We start from the raw sequence: 25943 nt of genomic DNA on the forward strand, positions 1-25943 counted from the left end.
CCAATCCACCTACCCTGCACATTTTTTTGGTTGTGGGGGCGAAACCCACGCAGACACCGGGGGTTGTGGGGGCGAAACCCACGCAGACACGGGGAGAATGTGCAAACTCCACATGGACAGTGACCCAGAGCCGGGATTGAACCTGGGACCTCGGCGCCGTGAGGCCGCAGAGCTAACCCACTGCGCCACCGTGCTGCCCCCAAATTCTTATATTATCACTCCTGGAACAAATCTATCTTTTCTGCACAATCTTAAAACTTATAAACATTACACGTCTGGTTCAGTATCTTAATCTTTGTTGAGGGCTGGCTAGGCGTCTATAACAGACACAACAGGTGTGAAAAGTCTCACTGGCTATGTAGACATTTCTAAAACTACTCACCCTTTAGACACTTGGGGACATTTTTATACAAATGCTTGCTGGATTCCAAATAGGGAACCAGAGCCCGATTTCCATTTCAATCAGCACTCTGGTTTTCCAAAGACAAGTTTGTCAAATCCTGTAGCACAGGGTTTTTCAAACTCAAGGTCGCGAGCTGTGGGTAGATTGCGGCAGGGGGCACGGAGCGATTGGCAGTGATGAACACGCTCGCAGGTGAAGCGTCCAACAGCTGCAACCAACCTTTAAATACAAACAATGGAGTCTTCCCGTAACAAGCGGCAGCAGATGGAAGGTCATGCGTCCGGCATGTACACTGTGCCACACACCCTGTATGGCCATTCTTTAGCACAAAATTACAGAGAAGAAATTCCTCTATTTTGTAGTTGCCAGCCAGCAAGCAACAGGACTGTGTGAACAACTGAAGATGGGTCATTTTGTAAGAAGGAAGAGGGCCAGAGACACAAACAGGCCAGGATCTCACAACTGAATCTGCTGGAGAGCGCTGCGCTGGATGGTCCATGGCAGGACAGAGGAGGAAGCTCCAGTACCTCTGGTGAAAGGCCAAGGGGAAAACTGAAATCAGGAAAAAAGCAGTATCAAAATGATTTATTGAGGTGTGACTTTGTTAATTGTGCCCATGCAGAGTCCAAGTGTGTTACATGCAGGGAAGTATTGGTAAATGAAAGTTTAAATCCTTAAATTTCAAAAGCATTTGATGACTAAGCATGGCGAGTTCGGGGACAACCCCCTCTCGATTCTTTTCAAAGGTTACAGCGAGAATTTTAATAGTACACTGAAGTCCTTAGCAGAAATATAACATTGAATATGAAAGCAAGTGAGATAGTGGTGGGCAAGGAGGCTCGCCTGCCGCATTAAAGGCAAGAAATAATGGTGGGTCACAAAGTTCGGCCGGCGTGGGTCACGAAGGCCGGCCAGCATGGGTCACGAAGTTTGGCCAATTGGTAAAAGTGGGTGCCAGGAAAAAAATTTGAAAAATACTGCCATAGAGTCAGGAAGAAGGTAAAATCCATCTTCAAATTCACCCCTTGGAACCCAAGAGTCAAACAATATCATAGCACAAGAGGCAGTGATAGAACTGGACCATTTGATGTTTGCAAAAGGAGAAAATCAGCTCCAAGTCACGTGAGAACAAATTAGTCATGTGACAAGGAAGTATTCAGTGAACGGCATGACAATAGCAAGTTCCGAGGAACAAATGCGCATTTGTCCATAGATCTCTGAAGGCAGGAGGTCATAAGGATGGTGAAAAGGGCATTTGGGACACTTTATCAATCGAGGAATAGATTACAAACGCATGGAGGTCATGTTGGAGTTGTATAGACCTTTGTTGAGGCCACAGCTGTACTGTGTGCAATTCTGGTTGCCACATTGAAGGTCATGCTTGCACTGGAGGGGGTGCAGAGGAGATTCACCACATGTTGCCTGGGATGGAACATTTAAACTATGAAGAGAAGTTAGTTAGGCTTGGTGTTTTTTCACTGGAGCAGAGAAGGCTGAGGGGGCGGCCTGATTGATTGAGGTGTACAAGATTATGAGAGACATGGACAGGGTGGAGATGGAGCAGCTGTTCTCCTTAGTTGAAGGGTCAGTTACAAGGGGACACAGGTTCAAGGTCAGGGGCAGGAGGTTTAGGGGGAGAATGGGAGGAAAAACCTTTTTTTACCCAGTAGGTGGTGACGGTCTGGAATGCACTGCCTGGGAGGGTGGTAGAGGCGGGATGCCTCACATCCTTTAAAAAGTACCCAGATGTGCATTTGGCACGTCATAACATTCAAGGCTATGGGCCAAGTGCTGATAAATGGGATAAGGTCGGTAGGTCAGATGTTTTCCATGTGTCTAGCAGACCTCTTCTGCACTGTATCATTGTGTGATTCTGTGATACGCATACATCAATCAAAACCTATGACAGAATTTGTTTTTAAGCTCAACCCAATGAGTCTCCAATTTAGGGAGACAGATAAGCGCCATGAAAATTAACAAAAGGTGACTCGGCTGAATAAAGCCCATAGAGCACAATAATTAATGCATAAAATTCTACACTGCTTTGCAACTTAAAACAACTTGCATTTCGTAGCAACTGTAGCACAGAAAGCTTTCGGCTCTTGACAGAGACATCATTAGTTGAAAATGGGCACAGGAGATATTACGGTGGCTGAAAGCTGAAAAAGAGGCGGGTTTTAAGGACTGCCTGAAAGAAAGATAGAATGGTGGAGAGGTTCAAGGGAGGAAGGCTGAAGGCAGAGCTTTGTAATGCTGGAGTGATGGGAGGGGAGCGGTTTCATAAAAAGCCAGTCAGAGGAACAGAATTCAGGCAGGGTTTATGGCAGGAGAAAGTTAGCGAGACAGAGCAAGGACAAGGCTGTGAAGGAACTTAAAACACAGGGGTGAGAATTTTAAACTTGAGACGTTGAGAATGTGGGAGCAGTCAGCAAACGAAGGTCAGGGCCGTTGAGTGAGCTGGACTTGATATGGAATGTACAGGCAGGACTTTGGATGAGCCAAGACCTACAGAGGGTGGAAGATAGGCAGTCGGCCAAGAGAGTATTATAATCGTCAAATCTGGAGGTGACAAGATACGCTAGGCAAGGCTTTCAGCAGAGGAAGGGGTGAGGTTAATGGAGGCAAACGGTGTTACAGAGATGGGACCAGAAGTTCAGCTCTTGGCTGAAACAGGTCACTGAGATGCAAAAAAAAAAATTCAGTTCCGCCCAAGTGACCAGAGTGCATGATGGAAGCTGTGACAAGGAGATTGAGTTTGTTGGCAGAGGTCTTCCAGACGGTTAACTGGAGGGAAGTGCAGTTCACCCAAGGCTAGATATCAGCACAGGGAAGGATAGCGGCGTTAGTGAAGGGGTAAATCTAGATGTTTCCAGCAAGCCTGTCCTATGTTGACAGATGATGTTGCCACGTGGCAGCTGCAGATGCGGGAAGAGGAGGGATGCCAGCACACAGCTTTGTGGGGATTCCAGAGATATTGGTGCAGGAGCAGAAATAGAAGACACTGCCACTAATGTTCTGGTTACAATCAAACAAGCAAGAATTGGAACCAAGCAACACCAGGCCACTGCGCTGACAGCAGAGGCGGAATGTTGGAGCAGGAGGCTAACAAATTTTCAGAACAGCAAACAAATATTCTCATCCCTTCGGGGAAGAAAACTCCATTTACTTGTACAATATAGTACGTACAATGGAGGGTTTAATTTACAACTAATCATTTCTTGGCAATGTTGTGATAATAACATTACGAGAGGTTAACCTCCTAGAGAAACAGCTGCGATCCTGGAATTACAAGAAATCAAAGCTTGATTTTTAATTTAAAGGTATCATGTGTGATGAAGACAAAGAAGTTCAAAGACGGAATCCAAATTTTACAGCAAGGCTCAGATATTTTTTTTTTTTAATAAACAATTTTATTGAGGTAGTTTTTGGCTTTATAAACAGTTACAGACATCATCAGAAAGGAAGCAAAAAAAGGGAAAAATGTGCAAACATCCACGTACTTTCAATACTTCCATCGTACCGTATTGCACAAGCCCGCTCCCCTCCCACCCGTACTACCCGCCATATTTTCCCTCCTACTCTACTCTAAGCCCCCCCCCCCCCCCCCCCCCCCCCTGCTGACGCTCACTCTCCCGCAAAGAAGTCAATAAATGGTTGCCACCTTCGGGTGAACCCCTGCACAGATCCCCTCAAGGCGAACCTAATTTTTTCCATCCCCAGGAAACTTGACATGTCCGCAAGCCACCACTCAGTCTTCGGGGGCTTTGAGTCCCTCCACGCCAATAATATTCGTCGCCGGGCTATCAGGGAAGCAAAGGCCAGCACATCGGCCGCTTTCTCCCCCTGGACGCCCGGGTCTTCCGAAACCCCAAAAATTGCCACCCCTGGACTCATCACCACCCTTGTTTTTAGCACCTGGGACATGACCCCCGCAAATCCCTCCCAGTACCCCCTCAGCTCAGGGCATGTCCAAAACATGTGAACGTGGTTCGCTGGTCCTCCCGCGCACCTAGCGCATTTGTCCTCTATCCCGAAAAATTTGCTCATCCGAGCCGCCGTCATATGGGCCCGGTGAACGACCTTAAATTGGATCAGCCCGAGCCTAGCACATGTCGCGGTCGAGTTTACCCTACTCAGGGCCTCTGCCCACAGCCCATCCTCCATTTCCCCGCCTAGCTCCTCCTCCCATTTAAGTTTCAGTTCCTCTGTCTGGGACCCTTCCTCCCTCATGAGCACCTTATAAATACCCGAGACTCTACCCTCCCCTTCGTCCCTCCCAGAGACTATTCTGTCTAGGATCCCCATTGGCGGGAGGCGCGGGAAAGATGGGACCTGTCTACGAACAAAGTCCCGCAACTGTAGGTATCTAAAATCATTTCCCCTTACCAACCCAAATTTCTCCTCCAAGCTCCTCAAACACGCAAAGCTCCCTTCCAGGAACATATCACCCACCCTTCCCACCCCTGCTCGCCGCCATACTCGGAACCCCCCATCCATACTGCCGGGGGCAAACTGATGGTTGTCGCAGATTGGCGCCCAGACAGACGCCCCCATCTCCCCCACATGCCTCCTCCACTGGCCCCATATCCGCAGGGTCGCCACCACTACCGGCTGGTGGTGTACTTGGCCGGCGGCAGCGGTAGAGGAGAAGGCTCAGATATTTATAATCAAAAATCGTACTCAAAGAAATAGATATTTGGACACAGGTGAAATTGAAGCTAGTGACAATTGAAAGATTCAAGCTGTATCTTTAGTCAGCCATGGAGCAGACAGCAGGCATTGCCAGCAGTTAGCTCTGGAAAAGGGCTGACAACGGCAAAGAGAGAACATTCCTTTTACCAGGATGTTACCTGAAATGGAGAGTAGGTCTTACGAGGAAAGATTGAGGGTGCTAGGCCTTTTCTAATTAGAACGGAGAAGGATGAGGGGCGACTTGATAGAGGTTTATAAGATGATCAGGGGAATAGATAGACAGTCAGAGACTTTTTCCAGGTAGAACAAACCATTACAAGGGGACATACAATTAAGGTGAATGGTGGAAGATAAAGGGGGGGGTGGGGGGGCAACATCAGTGCCCACGTTCCATTTATTGAGTCATAAACTATAATGAAAACTTGTCTACTATCACATAATAGGCGCAGTAGACCACATGGCCTTTCGAACCTGCTCCACCATTTAATAAGATCATAGCTGATCTTTGATCTTCACTCCACTTTCCCACCCATTCCCCATATCCTTTGATTCCGAGTATCCAAAAATCGTTGTCAGCAATAAATGTACTCAATGAATGGCATCCACAGCTTTCTGGGATAGCAAGTGACAAAGTATCAAAACCTTCCGAGATTCGGTTTAGCTCAGCTGGCTGGACAGCTGGTTTGTGAAACAGAGAGAGGCCAACAGCGTGGGTTCAATTCCTGTACCGGCTGAGGTTATTCACCTTCTCAACCTTGCCCCTCTCCTGGGGTGTGGTGATCCTAAGGTTAAACCACCACCGGGCAGCCCTTCTACTCAATGGGAAAAAGCAGTCTATTATGGTCATCTGGGACTAAGGAGACTTTTACAGAACCCAGTCACTCAACTCCCAGTCTGTGGAACACCTCAGCAATGTCTTAGCTTCCGAATACTTCTTTATACTTGCATCAGTTCAAATGTTGTACCCGATTCATGCAACTACTCCATTTTGTTATCCCTGAAATTCTATCCCCGCTTATTACCAAGCTCCCATTCACTCTTTCATTCCCCAGGCAACTAATTCAATGGCCTCTACCCAAGACTACCCAGTGACTCTGCTCTAGATACATATTGTGTTCTTAAAATTTCTTCAGGTAGTTCAAAAGCACTCAATGCTGTAATATGCTATGCCTTGGCATGGCAGGTTTTCATGCCAAAATGCAATGGCAAAGTGCTTTCCCAGGAGAGTGTTTATTTTGTTCTATTAAAATCAACAGGTGATGCTCATGCATCTTTAAGTAGCCTATTTACCGTTAACAAAAGCCTAGAAACAGGTCATTAACTTGAGCTCAAAGAGAAAATATTAGATGCTAGAATTCTAAATTAAAACAGACAATGTCAGAAATATGCAGGTCACACAGCACCTGTGAAGAGAGCAACAAAGTTAATGTTTCAAATTGATGGCCTTTCATCAGAACTGGTAAAAGTTAGGGATGCAACATGTTTAAATCAAGTGTGGAGGCAGGGAAATGGAGAGGAATTCATTGGGCAGAATAGAAGCTTTGTGATAACATGGAAGGTAGCTAAACCTCAAGGCACATCATCTCATCTTTCAATTCGGCATTTTACAGCCTTGCAGACTCAATACCGAGTTCAACAATTTCAGATCATAATCAACCACCCATCACTCTCCTTTTTCGAGACGGCAGCTGCAGTAATGATTCTCTTGCCACTTGCACCTCCTCTAGACACGTCATCTATGTCCTTACCCGTCCCATTACCATTCCCTTTTGTCCAGCAAGATCATTCCTTTTAACATTTAATTTCTCCTGCCTTCCATTCCATTACAGACCTTGCGGTAGCACTGTGGGTAACACTGTTGCTTCACAGCTCCGGTGCCCCAGGTTCGATTCCCGGCTTGGGTTACTGTCTGTGCAAAGTCTGCATGTTCCCCCTGTGTCTGAGTGGCTTTCCTCCGGGTGCTCCGGTTTCCTCCCACAAGTCCCGAAAGACGTGCTGTTAGGTAATTTGGACATTCCGAACTTTCCCTCCGTGTACCCTGAACAGGCGCCGGAATGTGGAGACATGGGCTTTTCGCAGTAACTTAATTGTAGTGTTAATGTAAGCCTACTTGTGACAATAAAGATTATTAAATTCATCCTTCCCCCTTACCCATCTCCTTAACTACTAAAGACCAGTTATATCTCTTAAGTTTTTCCAGTTTTGATGATAGGTCATTGAGCTGAAACATTAACTCTGCTCATACTGCCGGATCTGCTGAGTACTGCCAACATTTTGTTTTAATCAGTGCAAGTCAGGTTGTGATGTCAGATGCCCAACTGAGTGCATGGTCCAAACATACCAAGTACCATTACAAAGATAAAGTCTCGAGATATAGAGAAACAGTTGATCAGTATAAAAGTAAAACACTGTGGATGCCCCTCTTACCCTCTCCATCCTGTCTCCTTCTGAATTGCTGCTCTCCATTCGCTCAAGTCCAACCCTGACTTTGTCAAATCTGCAGACAAGGGCGGTGCTGTTGTCTAGCGTACTGACCTATACCTCATAGAGGCTGAGCGGCAACTCGCAGACACTTCCTCCCATCTCCCCCTGGACCACAACTCCACCACGAAACATCAAGCCATTGTTTCCAGGATGTCACTGACCTCATCACCTCTGGAAATCTTCTCTCCACAGCTTCCAACCTCAGCCCCCCAGCCCCACACAGCCCGCTTCTACCTCCTCCCCAAAATCCACAAACAGGACAGCCCTGGGTAGACCCACCGTATCTGTCTGTTCCTGCCCCACTGAACTCACTTCTTCCCACCTTCACTCCATTCGCACTCCCCTTGTCCAGCCCCTACCCACCTAAATCTGTGATTTCTCTGACGCTCTGCGCTACATCAACAACTTCAGTTCCCTGGCCACAACCACCTCGGCTTCACTGTGGACAACCACTCCCTCGACACCTCCATCCCTACCTCTGGGCTCTTGGTTCTTCCTTGAACAGAGGCCCGAACAATTCCCGTTCACCACTACACTCCTCTGCCTGACTAAACTTGTTCTTTCACTCAACAGTTTCTCCTTTAACTTATCTCACTTCCTGCAAATAAGAAATTTGGCTATGGATACCACATAGGCCCCAGTTACACCTACCTTTTAGTGGGGTATGGGGAAAATTCCGTGTTCTAGTTCTGCACAGGCCGTCTCCCACAGCTTTCTCTGTTGTATCAATTACTATATTGTTGCTCCTCTTGCCCATCTCCGACACTTCCTTTCCATCATGCCTCTGCCCCTATTTCTGGCAATAGACTGACCACCGGTATTCATTATAAGCCCATCGACTCCCACAGCTTCTGACTATAGCTCCGCACACCCCGCTCCCTGCAAGGGCTCCATCCCATTCCCCCAGTTTCTCCACCTCCACTGCATTTGTTCCGATTTGTTGCCACCTTCGAAAACAGCTCTTCTGATAGGTTTGCCCTTGCTCCTGAACTGTAGTTTCACCCAGATTCTGGTCAACAGGGCACTCGACAGCATCCAACTCAACTCACACACCTCTGCCCTCACCCCTTCCCCTCCCTCCCAGAAACATGACAGGGTCCCTCTTGTTCTCTTTTTTCACCCAACTCTAGCATGATGCCACCACTAAACACATCTTCCTCGCACCCACCCTCCCGTCAGAATTCCACAGGGACCACTCCCTCCTTGGCACCCTGATCCACAGCTCTGTCGTCCTCGATCCTTAATCCCTTTCCCACAGCATCTTGCCTTGCAGTTGTAGATGTGTAACACCTGCCCCTTTACCGCCTCCCTCCTCACTGTCCTAGGGCCCAGAAGCAACATTTCAATTTGGTCGACTGAATTCTCCCTCAGTGTACCCGAACAGGCACCTTAGTGTGGCGACTAGTGGATTTTCACAGTAACTTCATTGCAGTGTAAATTTAAGGAGCATCTTGACAAATACATGAATAGGATGCGAATAGAGGGATACGGACCCAGAAAGTGTAGAAGATTTTAGTTTAGACAGGCAGCTTGGAGGGCCGAAGGGCCTGTTCCTGTGCTGTACTGTTTTTTGTTCTAAATGTAAGCCTACTTGTGACACTAATAAATATTAGATTATGTATTCACTGTTCCCAAAGCGGTCTCCTCCACATTGGGGAGAATAAATGCAGACTGGATGGCCACTTTGCGGAACACCTTTATTCCGTCCACAAGCTTGACCCCAACCTTCCAATCGCTTGGTAGTTTGACTTAGCATCTTGCTCTCATGCCCACATGTCCACCCTTGACGGCAATGTTCCAGTGAAGTCCAACGAAAACTGGAAGAACATCTTCCAATTAGACATGTTACAGCCTCTGAACTCAACATGGAGTTCAACAACTTTAGACTGAAGAGCAGCACATGGCACTGCTGCCTATGGTGCTGAGGACCCAGGATCGAATCTTGGCCCTGGGTCACTGTCCGTGTGGAGTTTGCACATTCTCCTTGTGTCTGCGTGGGTCTCACCCCCACAGCCCAACAATGTGCAGGTTAGGTGGATTGATCACGCTAAATTGCCCCTTAATTGGAAATAAAAATAATTGGATATTCTTTTTTTTTTAAATGTTAAACTTTAGACTGTGAACTTCCCCTCCATCTTGACCCCCTTTTTTAGGGGGCTTCCTTGGCTGTCCCATACAATCCCACAGAGCCATCTGTCTCTTTATCAGTTTTGCTTTCACTGACCTTTCTTCTCCTATTCACACATTCCGCTATGTTAACTTTATGCCACTATTAGCACTTCTTCAGTCCTCCCTGGCACCATAAACAGTCCCTTTGTCTTGTCTCCATGACAGCTTTGCCAATCTCTCCTTAGCACCAGCCTACCCGACCTTCTATTCTGCCCGACCTCCGCTGCCCCCTTTCCAGCTACACAATTCACTACATCCCTATCCCTCTTCAGTTCTGAAAAAATGTCATATGTTTCTCTCTCCATAGATGCTGCCAGAGCTGCTGAGTTTATCCAGTATTTTCTGTTTTTAGATCAAGAAGTATAACATGACTTATAAAAGAGCATCAAATACTAGGATTGCTTTCATTGCGTTGCGCTACAAATTATTCCTATTATTTTACGCTCCCTGAGCTAAATGCATGTAGACATTAGAGGCTGAATGTCTCTATGACGTACGCTGTTCCAGATATATATCAGTCTAACTGTAACCCACAGATTCGGGTTAGTGCAGCATAATGTAAATAAGATCATTTTAATAACAAAGTTACTTGCATACGACCTTACCAATTCTGCAGCTACGTAAAACTGTACCATGCTTTCAACAGCTGTAATACTGCAACTCACAAATGCCATTAGAATCACAGTAAATTACCTATAGAAATAATGGTCCTGCTGTGGGAAACAGCTTGGTTAAGCACTTTTCACAGTGGCAACCTACTGCAGGCTATTTACAATCACATTGTTAAGATGAAAAGAATTTGACTATAACGCGCTGAAAATCTAATTTACTGGAACTACCAACTCCATACCAAAGCTGCACTGAAGAAATAAGTCTCATTATTTTTCAACACGTTCTTGGGCAGTTTCGACATTGCCAAACACAGCTAGAAACAAAAAACCCGAAATAAAGCTGCTTTTTAAGCAATTCTGGTCAGTTTATTTACAATTTAATCATCACATATTATGATCAGCCATCTAATGGGCTGGTTTAGCTCACTCGGCTAAATCGCTGGCTTTTAAAGCAGACCAAGCAGGCCAGCAGCACGCTCCCCAGACAGGCGCCGGAATGTGGCTTTTCACAGTAACTTCATTGAAGCCTACTCGTGACAATAAGCGATTTTCATTTCATTTTCATTTCAAGTAGAAGGGTATCACAGGACGGTGCAACATCGTGGGCCGAAGGGCCTGTACTGCGCTGTAATGTTCTATGTTCTATGTATGACTGGCCAAACGAGTCAGCCATTTTTAATATTTAGCAGATTCAGAAGTTGGTTTGTTTCACCCATCATGTTCTATTTCAATCCTTTCACAGTTATATGCCATTAATCGTACATTCAGCCAGCTCCAGAACAAAGTAAAGCGACTAGATGTCCACAATTCCCAACATCATTTCATATTTTAGATGTAAATAGATCAATTTAAAGTGATATCAAAAAAAACTCTATGTTCAGGTAATTAGACAGAAGGTTAAACATTAATATGGAGTGCCATGACTAGTATGTGCTTTCAATTCACTGAGTAATAAACTCTCAATTCATCAGGAGTTATTGCAGATCAAGAAGATACGGGAGAGTGGAGAAAGAAGTACGAGTTAGAATCATCCAATCTACTTACAAAGATGAGTTGTCTGGAGGAGAATTGACACGGATTTAGAGACAAGGCCCAGGAAACACAGGGAGCAGAATAAAATTGCAGAACATTTCTCCACATCTTATGAAACAGGTGCTAATACATATTCAAACCAATGCTTTAAGCATAAAAATTAAATGCTCTTTTCCAGCATTTATTGCAAATCTATCAGTAGAAAATGTTTTCCTGAGGAAATACAAGATAACGGTGTTGGGTAGCTCTTCATTTTAAACAGCCACACCCACTCGGTCAGTCAGAAATACAACTAGCATGAAAGCTTAAAATGTAGCCAAAACAAATCTAACTTTTTTTCTGTCATCACAGCAAACATTTTCCCCCTCCAGCTAAGTTTAAACATTGTTCCAAATCATATTAAAAGCCTTGGCTCCTTCATTTGAATTTTGGGTAGCAAAGGTCTTTTCCAAATGGGATTAGTGTATCCAATGCTCTGGCGTAAAACAGTGAAATGGAGCAGCAATACGATGTAGAGAACTGTAGCATAGATCCCAGGGAGGAACATGACAGCTAACTCACACATTGAGCTAATTCTGTCTTGGGTAAACATCACCTGCATCTCTCTTTAAGCCAAGGAGAGCGACCTTCCAAAACCAAAACTAAAAGGGTTCTAACAGAGTCACTAGTAGCCATAGTCTCTTACAGAACATCTCAAGTCCTGTGAAGACGACAGAAGATCGGGGCTCTGCTCACTTCAGTTCCACAGAAGTCAAATGACCTGTGTACAGAAGCCCGAGAACCACAAAGCTGCACTTTGGCTCAATGCTACCAATTACACCATCATATGGTCTCCACCTCATCTACCATATCCCTTGCTTACCTCTATTTCAAAGAGAACCTGTTTTTACTCTCCTATTAGCTCAAGAGGACAGTGGTTGAAATTTTGGAAAATGTTATTTATTTTAAATCTACAAACATCACTTCACCCCAATGAAAAAAAACAATTAAACATTTCCCACCTCAAAAGTTCCAGGAATTTGGTTAAGCTGAGAGGATGTATGTAATAATAATCTTTATTAGTGTCACAAGTAGGCTTACATTAACACTGTAATGAAGTTACTGAGAAAATCCCCTAGTCACCACACTCTGGCGCCTGTTTGGTACACAAGAGGGAGAATTCGGAATGTCCAAATCACCCAACAGCACGTCTTTCGGGACTTGTGGGAGGAAACCGGAGCACCCAGAGGAAACCCACACAGACACAGGGAGAACGTGCAGACTCTGCACAGACAGTGACCTAGCGGGGAATCGAACCTGGGTCCCAGGTGCTGTGAAGCCACAGTGCTAACCACTGTGCTTCCAGGCCACGCAACATACACACCCTCACACTGTTCCCTCTTCAGGAAATCAGTAATATTTCCATTCAAACAAGGGCAGCACGGTGGCACAGTGGTTAGCATTGCTGCCTATGGCGCTGAGGACCCGGGTTCGAATCCCAGCCCCGGGTCACTGTCCGTGTGCAGTTTGCACATTCTCCCCGTGTCTGCGTGGGTTTCACCCCCACAACCCAAAGATTTACTCAAAGCCAAATACATGAAGTTAACGGTACCACCTATTTTGCAGTTCCTTACTCAAGTGCTTTAGAGAACCATATAGTACCAATGCTTTGAAAAGCTTAAGGACATTCAGTACTGAAGAAGTTTTAAAAACGATAAAGATGCATCCTATACGCTTTACCCAATGTTCTTCCAAAGTACCTTAAACTTTCAGGATTGATCACTGGCATTGCTGTCTTTAAATGAGATTCGGAAACTCAAGTCTCGAAAGAATGTAATCCCCATTTTAAAAAAAAAATCGCCCATCCCCAATGATGCATCAAAAGAAAATGAAACGGGAAGATAAAAATCGGATATTATATGAAAATCTTTTTCTACACTGGGTCACTGATCAGAAGGAACGGCAGTATAATTCCAGCAACGTGCACAGATTTCTCTGCAGTTTGGAATTAAAGGTTTAGTCTAGGGATTGTAGCAGACACAATGGGAAATGGATTTAAAAGATTTAGAGACATGATTTGTTTTAAGTCCAAGTACACCAGAACTATAGTGCACAATGTGAGATGGTTCATTGCAAAACACGACTGCGTAGAAGTTAATATTTGTAGATTCTGCATTATTGCAGTGTATTTTAGATGGTAGCTTCCACATTGTCACCCTCTATTCCTTATCTCAAAACCAGTGCTTCCCAAGCGTTTTCCCCACAGTGGTCGCATTTTAATGCTTGACTATCGGTGCCACTCCTGAATAAGAGTGGGGGAAGGGAGCCATTGTTGAGCAGGTGGGGATCACAATCCACAGGGCAGTGAACCAGTGCTCTGAATTTCATCAGCCCTACAAGGTTTCTGCTCTCCATTTGTGGTTTCTTTCACATTTCCAATTTTCATTGCTCCATCATCAGCATCCAGGACTGCAGCTCTGACACTTCCTCCCTCAATCTCTCTGCCTCTCTACTTCTTTCTCTCACTCAATATACTCCTTAAAGCCTACATCTTAGACCAGGCTTTGGTTCACCTTATGTGGCATGGCGTCACAATTTATTTGATAACACTTCTGTAGAATGCCTTCAGATATTTTGCTATGTTAATGCACAAATTAAATCCAAGTTGTTGCGGTTGGTACAAGTAAGCAAGCACACGTTAGCTCGTTTAACAACTTAATGCAAAGGATGGATAACAGTATGATCCAATAGTGAAAAGGGGAGACTTTTTTCTTGTAATTTTATTCAAGGCAATGGCCTTGATCACAAGGCAATGGGCTTGATCACAAAATAAACAATTAAAAACTGAAATTTGCCAATACAATTTCAGAAAATATATAGCACGCTGTACAATTCTACAATACACAAAATTACTTTGTAAATTCTGAAAAACAATGGGGATGTCAAAACAATTATATTTTCTGCATTTAACAGACTATAGGGATCAAGTTTAAACAAATTCGGTCTTTCATAAAAGCAAATTACTGCGGATGCTTGGATCTGAAAAAACAGAAAATATTGGACAATCCCAGCAGGTCTGACAGCATCTGTGGAGAGAGAAGGGAGCTAACATTTCGAGTCTGGATGACTCTTTGTCAAAGCTTGACTTTAATACTGCAAATAATATGAGATTCCCTTTTATTACCTGCGTCTGGTTAATGTACCAGCTACAAACAGGATTCATCTGCTCCCAGCCCCCATCTACACTGTGCCACGCAGAACGGAAATGACTGGGCCCCACCCCAATCCCCCACATTAAAGCAGCTGGTCTCAATGTATCAACAGTATTTTAAATTTGTTGGCCCAGATTTCCTGTGAAAGCAATAGGGCCAAGAAAGCTCACCAATGATTTACGTGCTAAAAGACAACTTGAGGCCAATGCAGATAAATGCAACGGTTCGGAGGTTGAGGGCTGAGATGCACCGTTCCTCCTGGAGCTGTACGAAAGCAGGATCTCACCATTTGGCTCCCTCATTCAAATTTACCAAAAGACACGAGATTGGTGTTGTGGTCAGTGCTGGTCCATTTCTAGTTAAGTACACTTTCAATATTATCTTAAGTCTTAATAATTCCCCAGTTACCAATTCACGTCTCTGACGTTGGGGACCGGTTTAGCCCAGTTGGATAGACAGCTGGTTTTGTGATACAGAGCCAGGCCAGCAGCGCAGGTTCCATTCCCGTAGCAGCTGAGGTTATTCCTGAAGGCCCGGTCTTCTCAACCTTGCCTCTCGCCCGAGCTGTGGTGATCCTCAGGTTAAATCACCACCAGTCAGCTCTCCCCCTCAAAGGCGACTTTACCTTACCCGGCATTGAAAATTATTCTACATGTAGGGTTTTGTTCCTTCAGATTTTAATCTTTACTCTTTTCTTTGCTGCTTTCATCTCACCTTCTGATCAATCATCCTTCCCCTCTTTATTTTGCTTCCTGTACCTGCGTAAGACATCAAATTTGCTCTTCTAACTTACACTTCTTGTTTCAGACTTCTGCTCGATGACAATACTTCGATCTGAGAGCTTAAGGAAAGGCCATCATCGATGAGGACTGAAAGCAGTGCAGTGTATGGGAGCAACCCTGGACATTTGAGAATACTAAATAAACGGAATATTATTTATTTTATTTTTTTTTACAAATTTAGAGGAGCCAATTAGTTTTTTCCAATTAAGAGGCAATTTAGCGTGGCCAATCCACCTACTCTACATATTTTTGGGTTGTGGTGGTGAGACCCACACAAACACAGGGAGAATATGCAAAGTCCACACGGACAGTGACCCAGAGCCGGAGGGAAGATTATTTACTAGAAAAAAACAACAACTGCTTGCCCTGTTCTCAAAGGTCCAAGGTGCCCTGTAGGGGTCAGTATGTTGTTTGGATCTCGCAATTCCAGCAACTTCAAGCACAAAAGGTCATGGAAATGAAGCTGGCAAGGCCAAGTCTAACAAATGACGAGCACCAATCATTGGCCAAATACAATAAATTCCGCCCATTATATCCAGCTCAGCAAGCAGGGGGCAGCAGAAATTCCCCTCATCTCAAGGCATGCTTTAATGAGTAGACTAGGTCTTTTTCCCTAATATTTAGGAAAAAAAAAGAGATGATCTAATTGAACCAGAAAACTCTTACTGAGTGCTGCAGCAGGCTCAAAGGAGCAAATGGCCCACTTGTGCTCAGACTAATCTGTTATAATTTTCCACGGGCTGGAGGAACCAGATATGGGTAAGGGAAGCAATCCATAACACTGTTATATAGCTGCTGCACCCAAGACAATGAGCGTTTTTCACTCCATTGGTTTCAAATAAATGCAGAGCGTTTAAAAGGGGATATGAGGGAAGTTTGAAAATGTGAAATAAAACAGGAAGTGGGTGATATGCATATGTAGGTCAATCACTGTGACACATTAATTCATCTTTTCTCATTCAGGTGCAATATACCTGCAGTGTATCCCTACCATTTTCTGTTTTTATTACACCAGATGCATGAAAAAAAGGACATTTTCTTAAAACAACTTGTACTTATATGGCATCTTTCATAGAATTCATTTAACAGGATTAAATGCAGAACGAGACCATTCGGCCCATCAAGTCTACACCGACCCTCAGAAGGTGCACCCGACCTAGGCCAACTCCCCCACTCTATCCCCCGTGATCCCACTTAACCTGCCCATCATTGGACACTAAAGGGGCAATTTAGCATGGCCAATCCACCGAACCTGCAAATCTTTAGACCGTGGAGGAAACCAGAGCACCCGGAGCAAACCCACGCAGACACGGGGAGAACGTGCAAACTCCACAAAGACAGTCACCCCAGGCCGAAATCGAACCCGGGTCCCTGGCACTGTGAAGCAGCAGTGCTACCCCCGTGCCGCCTTTAACATTATAAAATATTTCAAGGCACTTTGCAACAGTGTGATCAATCATATAGAATTTAAAAGAAACACACAAGGAGATATTAAAACACACGACAAAATGTTCGGTCAGAGGTAGGTTTTAAGAAGAATCCTAAAGAAGGAAAGATAGGTGGAGTGTTTTAGGGAAGGCACTACGAGCTTGGGGTCTAGCCACCTCAAGGCACATCTGCTAACAGTGGGTGAAAAGAAGTGGGGGATGAACAGGCCAGAGTTGGATGTCTCATGGAGACATTGAGCTCAGAGTATGAGGGAAGAAAGGTGAGAACCTAGAGAAAGGTATGAGTTCAGGACTGGAGTAGGGAGTATACCTTGGGGAACATTTGACTTGTTAGGCTGGAGGTTAGGGAGGTGGTTAAGGGTATAAGGATGGTACTGGGAGTGGAGTCATCAATGCATTCCAGAATGATCCTGGAGTAGTGAGCTGCTTTGGAAGAGGAGAGCAGGGCCCAATACTGTTTGCTGAGATCGTGATTGATTTGACAATGAATGGTTAGATCAGCATTTAGGCCTGTAACCCACAGGCTAAGAGCGAGAATGGAGACTATACCAGAGGAGCAGGGTACACGAGAGGGTAAGGGTTTTATGGAGGACAAGGCAATCTCGCTCTTACCACTTTTCCATTTTGAATACTACTTTGCTTCCTCAGAGGACTGTAAAAGAGCCATGCTCGTGGCATCATGATGTCTCAGCTGCACAGAAGGGGAGGAGGAAGAGTTGAAGTGCTATAGTGGTAGGAGATTCCATAGATGGGGGAGCAGACAGGCACTTCCGCAGCCACAGACGTGACTCTAAGACGGTATAGTTGCCTCCCTGGTGCCAGGTTGATGGATAACACTGAGCAGATGCAAGACATTCTTTTGAGAGAGGGTGAACAGGCCATGGTCGTGGTCCGCAGTGGGATCAATGACATCGTAGAAAAAAGGACGAGGTCCTGAAAACAGATTTTAGGGAGTTAGGAAGAGGACTAAAAAGCAGTACCTCAAGATCAGGATTACTCCTAGTGCCACATGCTAGTGAACTAAGAATAGGAAGGTTACGCAGTTAAACGTGTGACTGGAGAAATTAAGTAGGAGGGACGGCTTTAGATTTCTGAGGCTGGTTCTGGGCAGGTACGAACTGTACAAAAAGAACAGATTACACCTCGACAGGACTGGGGCTAATGTCCTCACAGGAAGGTTTGCTAGTGCTGAGGGAGGTGGTTTAAACTAGATTGGCATGGGGATGGGAACCTGAGGGGAAATTCAGAAAGGAGAGGAGAAAAACCGGCAGCAGGAAGTATTAACTGATAAGAGGGATATAACAGATAGTATCAAGGGAATTGGAATTCTGTCAAATTAGAAAGTAAATCATTAGGTGAGGCCAGATTAAGGGGGGAAAACGTAATAAAGCCTAAACCAGGATTAGTGAGCATGTATGCGAATTCACAAATTGTGTTTTATAATAATGTTGAACTGCAGGCAAATGTAAACAAGCTGAATAATGACATTATTGTGTAACAGAGTCTGGCTCAAAGAAAGGTGGGACTGGGCATTAATTATTCCTGGGTACAAGGTGTCCAGGTGAGATAGGAAAGGAAGAAAAGGGTGGGGAAGTGGCAACTTTGATTAAAGATGGCACTATAGCACAGGGGAGAGGGAATGTTTCAGAGTGGTCAAAGTCAGAATCTCTGCGGCCAGAGGAAAGAAATGAAAGAGGTGCAGTAACGTTGACCAGTGTAGTGGAGAGACCAACTCGTGGAAGAGAAGTGGAAGAGATGTGGAGAAATAAAGCTGCAAATAAATTACAGAAAGCTGCAAGTATTATAGAGTAATTGTAACAGGAGACTTTAATTGTCCAAATATGGACTGGGATAGGAATAGTACAAAGGGACAAGAGGGGTGAAAGTTCCTGGAATGTGTTCAAAATTTATTTTCTGCAGCTGTATGTTTCCAGTCCAAAGAGAGGACAGGCACTTTTGAACTTGGGTCTGGGGAATGAGTTGGCCCGAGCGGATCAAATATAAGTTTGAAAGCATTTAGGGGACAGCAACTATGGTACCATAAGGTTTAGGTTGGCCATGGAAAGGGGCAAGGAACAATCCAGAACAAGGATCATTTATTGGGGAAAGAAAACTTTGATGGGATGAGAATGCATTAGCGAGTTGGAATCAAATGTTGGCAGAAACGATGGTGGCTGAACAATGGGCCACGCCTTCAAATAAAAAGTATTGTCACGACAAGATATATTCCCTTCAAGGAAGAAAGGTAGGATAAATAAATCCTGAGCACCTGAGGACAAGAGAGACAGAAGTGAAGATTAAAGGAAGTCCATGTACGACAGAGGTCAGAAAAAAAATACAATGGGGAATCAGGATGAATATAGAACGACCAGAGGGAAAGCAAACAGATAAAGTACCAAGACCGAATGAGATCCATCCAAGGATAGTAAGGGAAGCGAGAGTGAAAATTGCACAGGTACTGGTGATAATCTTCCAGTCTTCCTTCGACACTGGGGTGGTGACAGAGGACTGGAGAACTGTGAATGTTGCACACTTGTTCATAAAGATGTGGAAGGATTAAGCTGCCAACTACAGAACAGTCAGTTTGACTTCAGTGTACAAGTTCTGGAAACTATAGTAGGAGGCAAAATCAATGGTCACTGAGACAAGTACAAGATAATTAAGAAAAGCCAGCATGGATTCATTGAGGGAAAATCATGGTCAACTACCTTGCTGCCGTTTTTCTGAACAGGTAACAGAGCGTTGATAAGGGCAACACTATTGATGAGGTGTATATGGATTTTCAAAAAGCATTTGTTATAGTGCCACACAACAGAACATGAAAAAATTCTACCAAGGGAATGCAAGGGAAAGTAGGCATTTGGCCAGAAAATGGTTGTTTTTCAGATTGGAGGAAGGTTGATAGTGAAGTCATCCAGGGAACAGTGTTGGGACCCTTGCTCTTCTTTTTTAAAATAAATTTAGTGTACCCAATTCTTTTTTTCCCCAATTAAGGGGCAATTTAGCATGGCCAATCCACCTATCCAGCACATCTTTGGGTTGTGGGGGTGAGACCCACAGAGACACGGCGAGAATGTGCAAACTCCACACGGACAGTGACTGGGGGTCAGGATTGAACCCGGGTCCTCGGTGCTGTGAGGCAGCGGTGTTAACCAATGCTCCACCGTGCCGCCCTGATATATATTAATATAGCATAACTTCAACATTTTCAGAGGATACAAAGATTGGAAACATTGTCAACTGTGATGAGAATAGTCTTGAACTTCAAAAATAGTCTTGAACTGGGCTGGTTTAGCACAGTGGGCTAAATAGCTGGCTTGTAATGCAGAACAAGGCAGCAGCGCGGGTTCAATTCCTATACCGGCCTCCCCGAACAGGCGCCGGAATGTGGCGACTAGGGGCTTTTTACAGTAACTTCATTGAAGCCTACTTGTGACAATAAGCAATTATTATTAAAAGGATATAGACATGTTAGTAAGTAGATTGGACAGACAAGTGGCAGATGAAGGTCAATGCACAGTGAGGTGGTTCATTTTAGTAGGAAGAATATAGATAAACAGTATAAAAGAAAGGGAGAAACATTAAGGAGGTTCATGAACAAAGGGACCTCAATGATATGTACATAAGAAATTGAAGATGGCAAGGTATGCTGAGAGAGCAGTTAATAAAGCATATACTATCTTAGATTTATTAATAGGGATATCGAGGACAAGAATAAGGAGGTCTTATTGAACTTGTGTAAAACACTAGTTAGACCTCATCTGGAGTATTGCCTCCAGTTGGCAACACATCCTACCCCTTAAACTCCTCCTCCATCTGCTCCACCAGCTTCGTAAAGTTGAGCTTATGCAGGGCCCCCCAGCTCCTGGCTACCTGGACCCCCAGATACCAGATATGGCTCAAGTATGGGAAGCCATACTTGAGGAAGGATGTTAAGGCACCGGACAGAGGAGATTCGCAAGAATGATCCCAGGGATAAGAAACTGTAGCTATGAGGACAGATTGGAGAAGTTGTAACTGCTTTCTTTGGAAAAGAGAAGGCTGAGAGGAGGCTTGAGAGAGATAATCAAGATCCTGAGGAGTATGGACAGGACAAAGTGAGAAACCGTTCCCACTTGAGAGCGCATCAAGAACTAGAGAGCACAGATACAAAAAGTGCCGCAAAGAGAAAAAAAACTTCACCCAGAGGGTGGTTGGAGTGTGGCACCAACTGAGAGGGTGATGGAGGCAAGTTTCATCAAGGTATTCAAAAGGGACTTGGATTGCTATCTGAAAAGAATGTGCAGGGTTATGGGGATAAGGCAAGGGAGTGGGACCAGGCTGAATGCGGTTTTAAACTGCCAGTGCAGGCTCAAATGGCCTCCTCCTGCACTGTAAGGGTTCTGTGATTCTGGACACTTCACACTTTCCATATTATATTCCTTCTGTCATCTTCACCTTCACTCAATGAACCCTTGTATTACACAACATAAAATGTTTCCTCAGAACAGGAAACCAGGGCATCATGGTGGAGCAGTGGTTAATACTGCTCCTCCGCAGAGGAGCCGGATTCGATCATGGCCCCGGGGCACTGTCCGTGTGGAGTTTGCACATTCTCCCTGTGTCTGCATGGGTCTCACTCCCACAACCCAAAAAGATGTGCAGAGTAGGTGAATTGGCCACGCTAAATTGTCCCTTAATTGGAAAAAAAAAGAATTGGGTACTCTAAATTTATTTTTTAAAAGGAACAGAAAACCCAATGTCAGCTGAATGAAATATATTATTGCACTTTTCGTATGGCCCTATTTACAAAAGTTTCAGGAGTCCACCATTGTTTTATTGAAATGTTTTGCATTTTCAGCACTGACTTTCTTGTGAGGTTATTATTTATATAACTTCACAAATTCTTTGAAACTAATGTTACAATTTAATAAAATTCAAATAATAAATGCTGCTTTGAAAGTGCATTGTCACAATGTTGAAAAGAAACAAAAGGGCGATGCAATTATTTAATCATGCTCCCGAGAAAATTAAGACTGCAAAAAATTACTGTCCCCCACCCCCCTCCTCCCCCAATGGCGAATCAATATCTTTCACACAAGTACACAAAAACTTCTGTGGGGCAGATACCAATTTCAGTGAGTAAAGTGGGCAGCACGGTAGCATGGTGGTTAGCATAAATGCTTCACAGCTCCAGGGTCCCAGGTTCAGTTCCCGGCTGGGTCACTGTCTGTGCGGAGTCTGCACGTCCTCCCCGTGTGTGCGTGGGTTTCCTCCTGGTACTCCAGTTTCCTCCCACAGTCCAAAGATGTGCGGCTTAGGTGGATTGGCCATGCTAAATTGCCCGTAGTGTCCTTAAAAAAAGTACGGTTGGGGGGTTTGTTGGGTTACGGGTATAGGGTGGATACGTGGGTTTGAGTAGGGTGGTCATTGCTCGGCACAACATCGAGGGCCGAAGGGCCTATTCTGTTCTGTTCTATGTTCTATAGTATGGACTCGCAAATTTGAGATATTATTCTATCTGGGCCCCTGCTATGGCTGCCCAGAAAACACTAGTCTTCCCACCCATCCCATTCCCACCTGACCCCACCTCCCAAAAACAGAAAATGATCCACTAGCAGCATGCTCCCAGTATTTCAAAAGGGCTGTTAGCCCCTCATCAGAACTGCGGGATTTGTTGCGCCATGGTCCAAACAATGCAAAGATTCCGTGTACAACTGCACCAACAAACATGCCATTGCTTTCACCTATTTGTATAGCACAAGCGTACTATGACTTTATAAAACATGACATATGCATTGCCTATGCATATTTTTTCTTTTTTTTTTAAATTTAGAGCACCAAATTATTTCCACCACTATTAGGGGGCTTTTTTGCGTGGCCAATCCACGCAACCCTGCATATCTTTGGGTTGTGGGAGTGAAACCCACGCAGACACATGGAGAATGTACAAACTCCACACAGTGATCCAGAACCGGGATCAAACCCAAGTCCTCAGTGCTGTAGGCAGCAGTGCTTCCCACTCTGGTTAACGCAAAACAGCCTCCCATCCATTGACTCTGTCTACATCTCCCGCTGCCTTGGGAAAGTGGACAACATAATCAAAGCCCTTTTCCACCCGGCTTATTCTCTCTGCAACTACACTCCATGTGCTTCACCCAATGTCTCTCTATTTAAATTGTGTATTTATCGTAGGTCTTTTTTTTCTAATATATGGAACGATCAATCTGGACTGTCTCGGAACACGTTACAATAAATCAAATCAAAGTTTTTGGAACTTCAGTAGTCTGATACAGATTATTTAGAGCTGAATTTGCAGATATTTTGGAGGTGGTGGTATAGTGGTACTGTCACTAAATTAATCCAGAGACCCAGGGTAATGCTCCGGGGACCTGGATTCGAATCGCACTGGGGTAAAAATTTGAATTCAATTAAAAAACCTGGAATTAGAAATCTAATGATGACCACAGAACCATTGATAATTGTCGTAAACACCCACCTGGTTCACTAATGTCCTTTACGGAAGGCAATCTGCCATTCTAATAAAATAAACGTTATTGTCACAAGTAGGCTTACATTAACACTGCAAAGACGTTACTTTGAAAAATGTGACAATAAAGATTATTAAAATTCAGAATGTCCAAATTACCTAACAGCACATCTTTCGGGACTTTTGGAAGGAAGCCGGAGCACCCAGAGGAAACCAACGTAGACACGGTTAGAACATGCAAACTCTGCAGACAGTGACCCAAGCCGCGAATCGAACCGGTGACCCTGGAGCTGTGAAGCAACAGTGCTACCATGTCGCCCTATGTTATCTGGTAATTCCAGATTCACAGCAATTTAGCTGACTCTTAACTGCCCTCAAGTATCATAGAACATAGAACAGTACAGCACAGAACAGGCCCTTCGGCCCTCGATGTTGTGCCGAGCCATGATCACCCTACTCAAACCCACGTATCCACCCTATACCCGTAACCCAACAACCCCCCCTTAACCTTACTTTTATTAGGACACTACGGGCAATTTAGCATGGCCAATCCACCTAACCCGCACATCTTTGGACTGTGGGAGGAAACCGGAGCACCCGGAGGAAACCCACGCACACACGGGGAGGACGTGCAGACTCCACACAGACAGTGACCCAGCCGGGAATCGAACCTGGGACCCTGGAGCTGTGAAGCATGTATGCTAACCACCATGCTACCATGCTGCCCAGGTTGCTATCCTAGCAACCGACTCAGTTCAAAGGCAATTTAGAGACAGGCAACAAATGCTGGCCCAGCCAACAACAGCCACAATCCATCAATTAATTTTTTTAAATGCTGGCATTGGATGCACACCCTGATGGAGAATCATGACCAAAATATTAAAATTCTTCTTTCTCCGGTCATATGTCCATCATTTGATTTGAGTAATAAATTATGAACTCTTCTCCAAATAAAATTTATCACACCTGCCACTTGCACCAGACTACATGCAATGAATGTGTATTCAGGATCACTGACCTCATGCCTTTGTGCTCAAAGCTTTGTAAAGTTTTCCCACTGTTACATTGCTGGTTAGGTATGTGTCAACATTAGAGGTATTTCTACCGAACCTGCTAAAAGTATATTTAAAACACACTAATAAAACACCAAAACCAAGTGCTATCCACTTGAGAGATTTAAGTGTTGAATTATTTAAAATAAAAATAGTGGGGCAGCACAGTGGTGTAGTAGGTTAGCACTGCCACCGAGGTCCCAGGTTCGATCCTGGCTCTGGGTCACTGTCTGTGTGGAGTTTGCACATTCTCCCCTTGTTTGCGTGGGTTTCACCCCCACAACCCAAAAGATGTTCAGGCTAGGTGGACTGGCCACACTAAATTGCCCCTTAATTGGAAAAAATGAATTGGGTACTCTAAAAAAAATTTAAATAGTGGATTGTAAGGCTTCCCAAGGGGTCACTTTAATCGTGGCAAATTTAAACTCCAGAAAACTGCACTGGCGCTTTTGCAAATGTCCTTTGAGATGAAGTTACAGTTCCTCTTTTTTAATAGAGCAGGCAAAACTCCTGTTAAACATAAAGACCAAATGCTGGAACCCACTTTGGAAGTACACAGAGGTGTGCTCCCAGTTTTAAAAAAACACCCCTGTCGATATTTTTAAGACCGAATTGAATGAATTACGGTCTGTGGAGTAAATAGAGGACAGAGAAAAGAAACGTGCACTCGTGTTTTCCTTTCGCACACTGCAAGCAGACCCATGCGGATGGAGGGGAAATAGAAGTTCTGACACTGGGGGATGGAAAGAAACTTTTGGGGATGGTGGTAGGCGGCTGGGAAGTTTGGGGGGACGGGGGGGGGGGGGGGTGAAAGGGTTGAGTGTGGTGTTTGAATGTAACCTGGGGGGGAGGGGGGGGTATCACAGGGGTCCATTAAGTCAATGTGGGAGTTTACCCGGTCCTTCATGCGCCAGCTCTGAGTAACCGCCTTGGAGCCCTCGATTTTCTCCGAGTGCCGCTTCTTCACGAAAGCCACCGGGAGGTTCCAGTCAGTCATGTCGCCCTGCTCCTCCTCCAGCAGGTCCTCCAGGAGGCTGGCACCAGCCATGCTGCCCAGCACGGCCCCGGCTCCAATCGGTACAACCACAGCCGAGTGCAACCTTCCCTCCCCCCTCCTCTCCCCCCCTCAAGGGGAGGAGGGGGATGGGTGAATTCGGGGAGGAATGGGGAGGAGGGGGGGGAAAGTCCTTCTCTCAAAGCGGCGGGGGAATCGGAGGTCAGTTGAGAGCGGGGCCGCCGCCTCGGGCTCCCGGTCCGCGGCCGCTCATCCCGCCCTGACGGAGGACGCCATCTTGCACGAGGCCAGAATGCACCGCGCGGGCCGGGCGGGTCAATCTGCGCAAGCGCGGACTCGGCGGGCCGGGAGGCTCGATCTGCGCATGCGCAACCACGGCGGGCCGGGCGGGTCAGTCTGCGCAAGCGCTGACACGGCGGGCCGGGAGGGTCAATGTGCGCAAGCGCAGCACCACCTTTGTTGTTTCCCCATCTCCCTTGAGCAATACCACGTGTAGTTCCGGCAGCAGCCACCATTCCCAGTGGCACTGCCACTAATGGAGAGCTGCCCACTGATTGGCCAGCAGCCAGCCAGGGAGGTGGTGACGTGTGGTATT

The 25943-nt window shown here is 45.2% G+C and overlaps 1 protein-coding gene across 1 annotated transcript in view; it reads right to left on the reverse strand.

The window, feature by feature from the left end:
- The window catches only part of rptor (regulatory associated protein of MTOR, complex 1), a 415805-nt gene extending 390159 nt beyond the window's left edge, over window positions 1–25646 (reverse strand). The window contains exon 1 of the mRNA XM_038778271.1: window positions 25229–25646. Coding sequence (XP_038634199.1) covers window positions 25229–25381 — 153 coding nt within the window. The 5' untranslated portion in view covers window positions 25382–25646. The remainder of the gene's footprint in view (window positions 1–25228) is intronic.
- Window positions 25647–25943: the final 297 nt, after the last annotated feature.

The sequence above is a fragment of the Scyliorhinus canicula genome, chromosome 18 (genome assembly GCF_902713615.1).
Source record: "Scyliorhinus canicula chromosome 18, sScyCan1.1, whole genome shotgun sequence".
In the NCBI taxonomy this organism is placed as follows: Eukaryota; Metazoa; Chordata; class Chondrichthyes; order Carcharhiniformes; family Scyliorhinidae; genus Scyliorhinus; species Scyliorhinus canicula.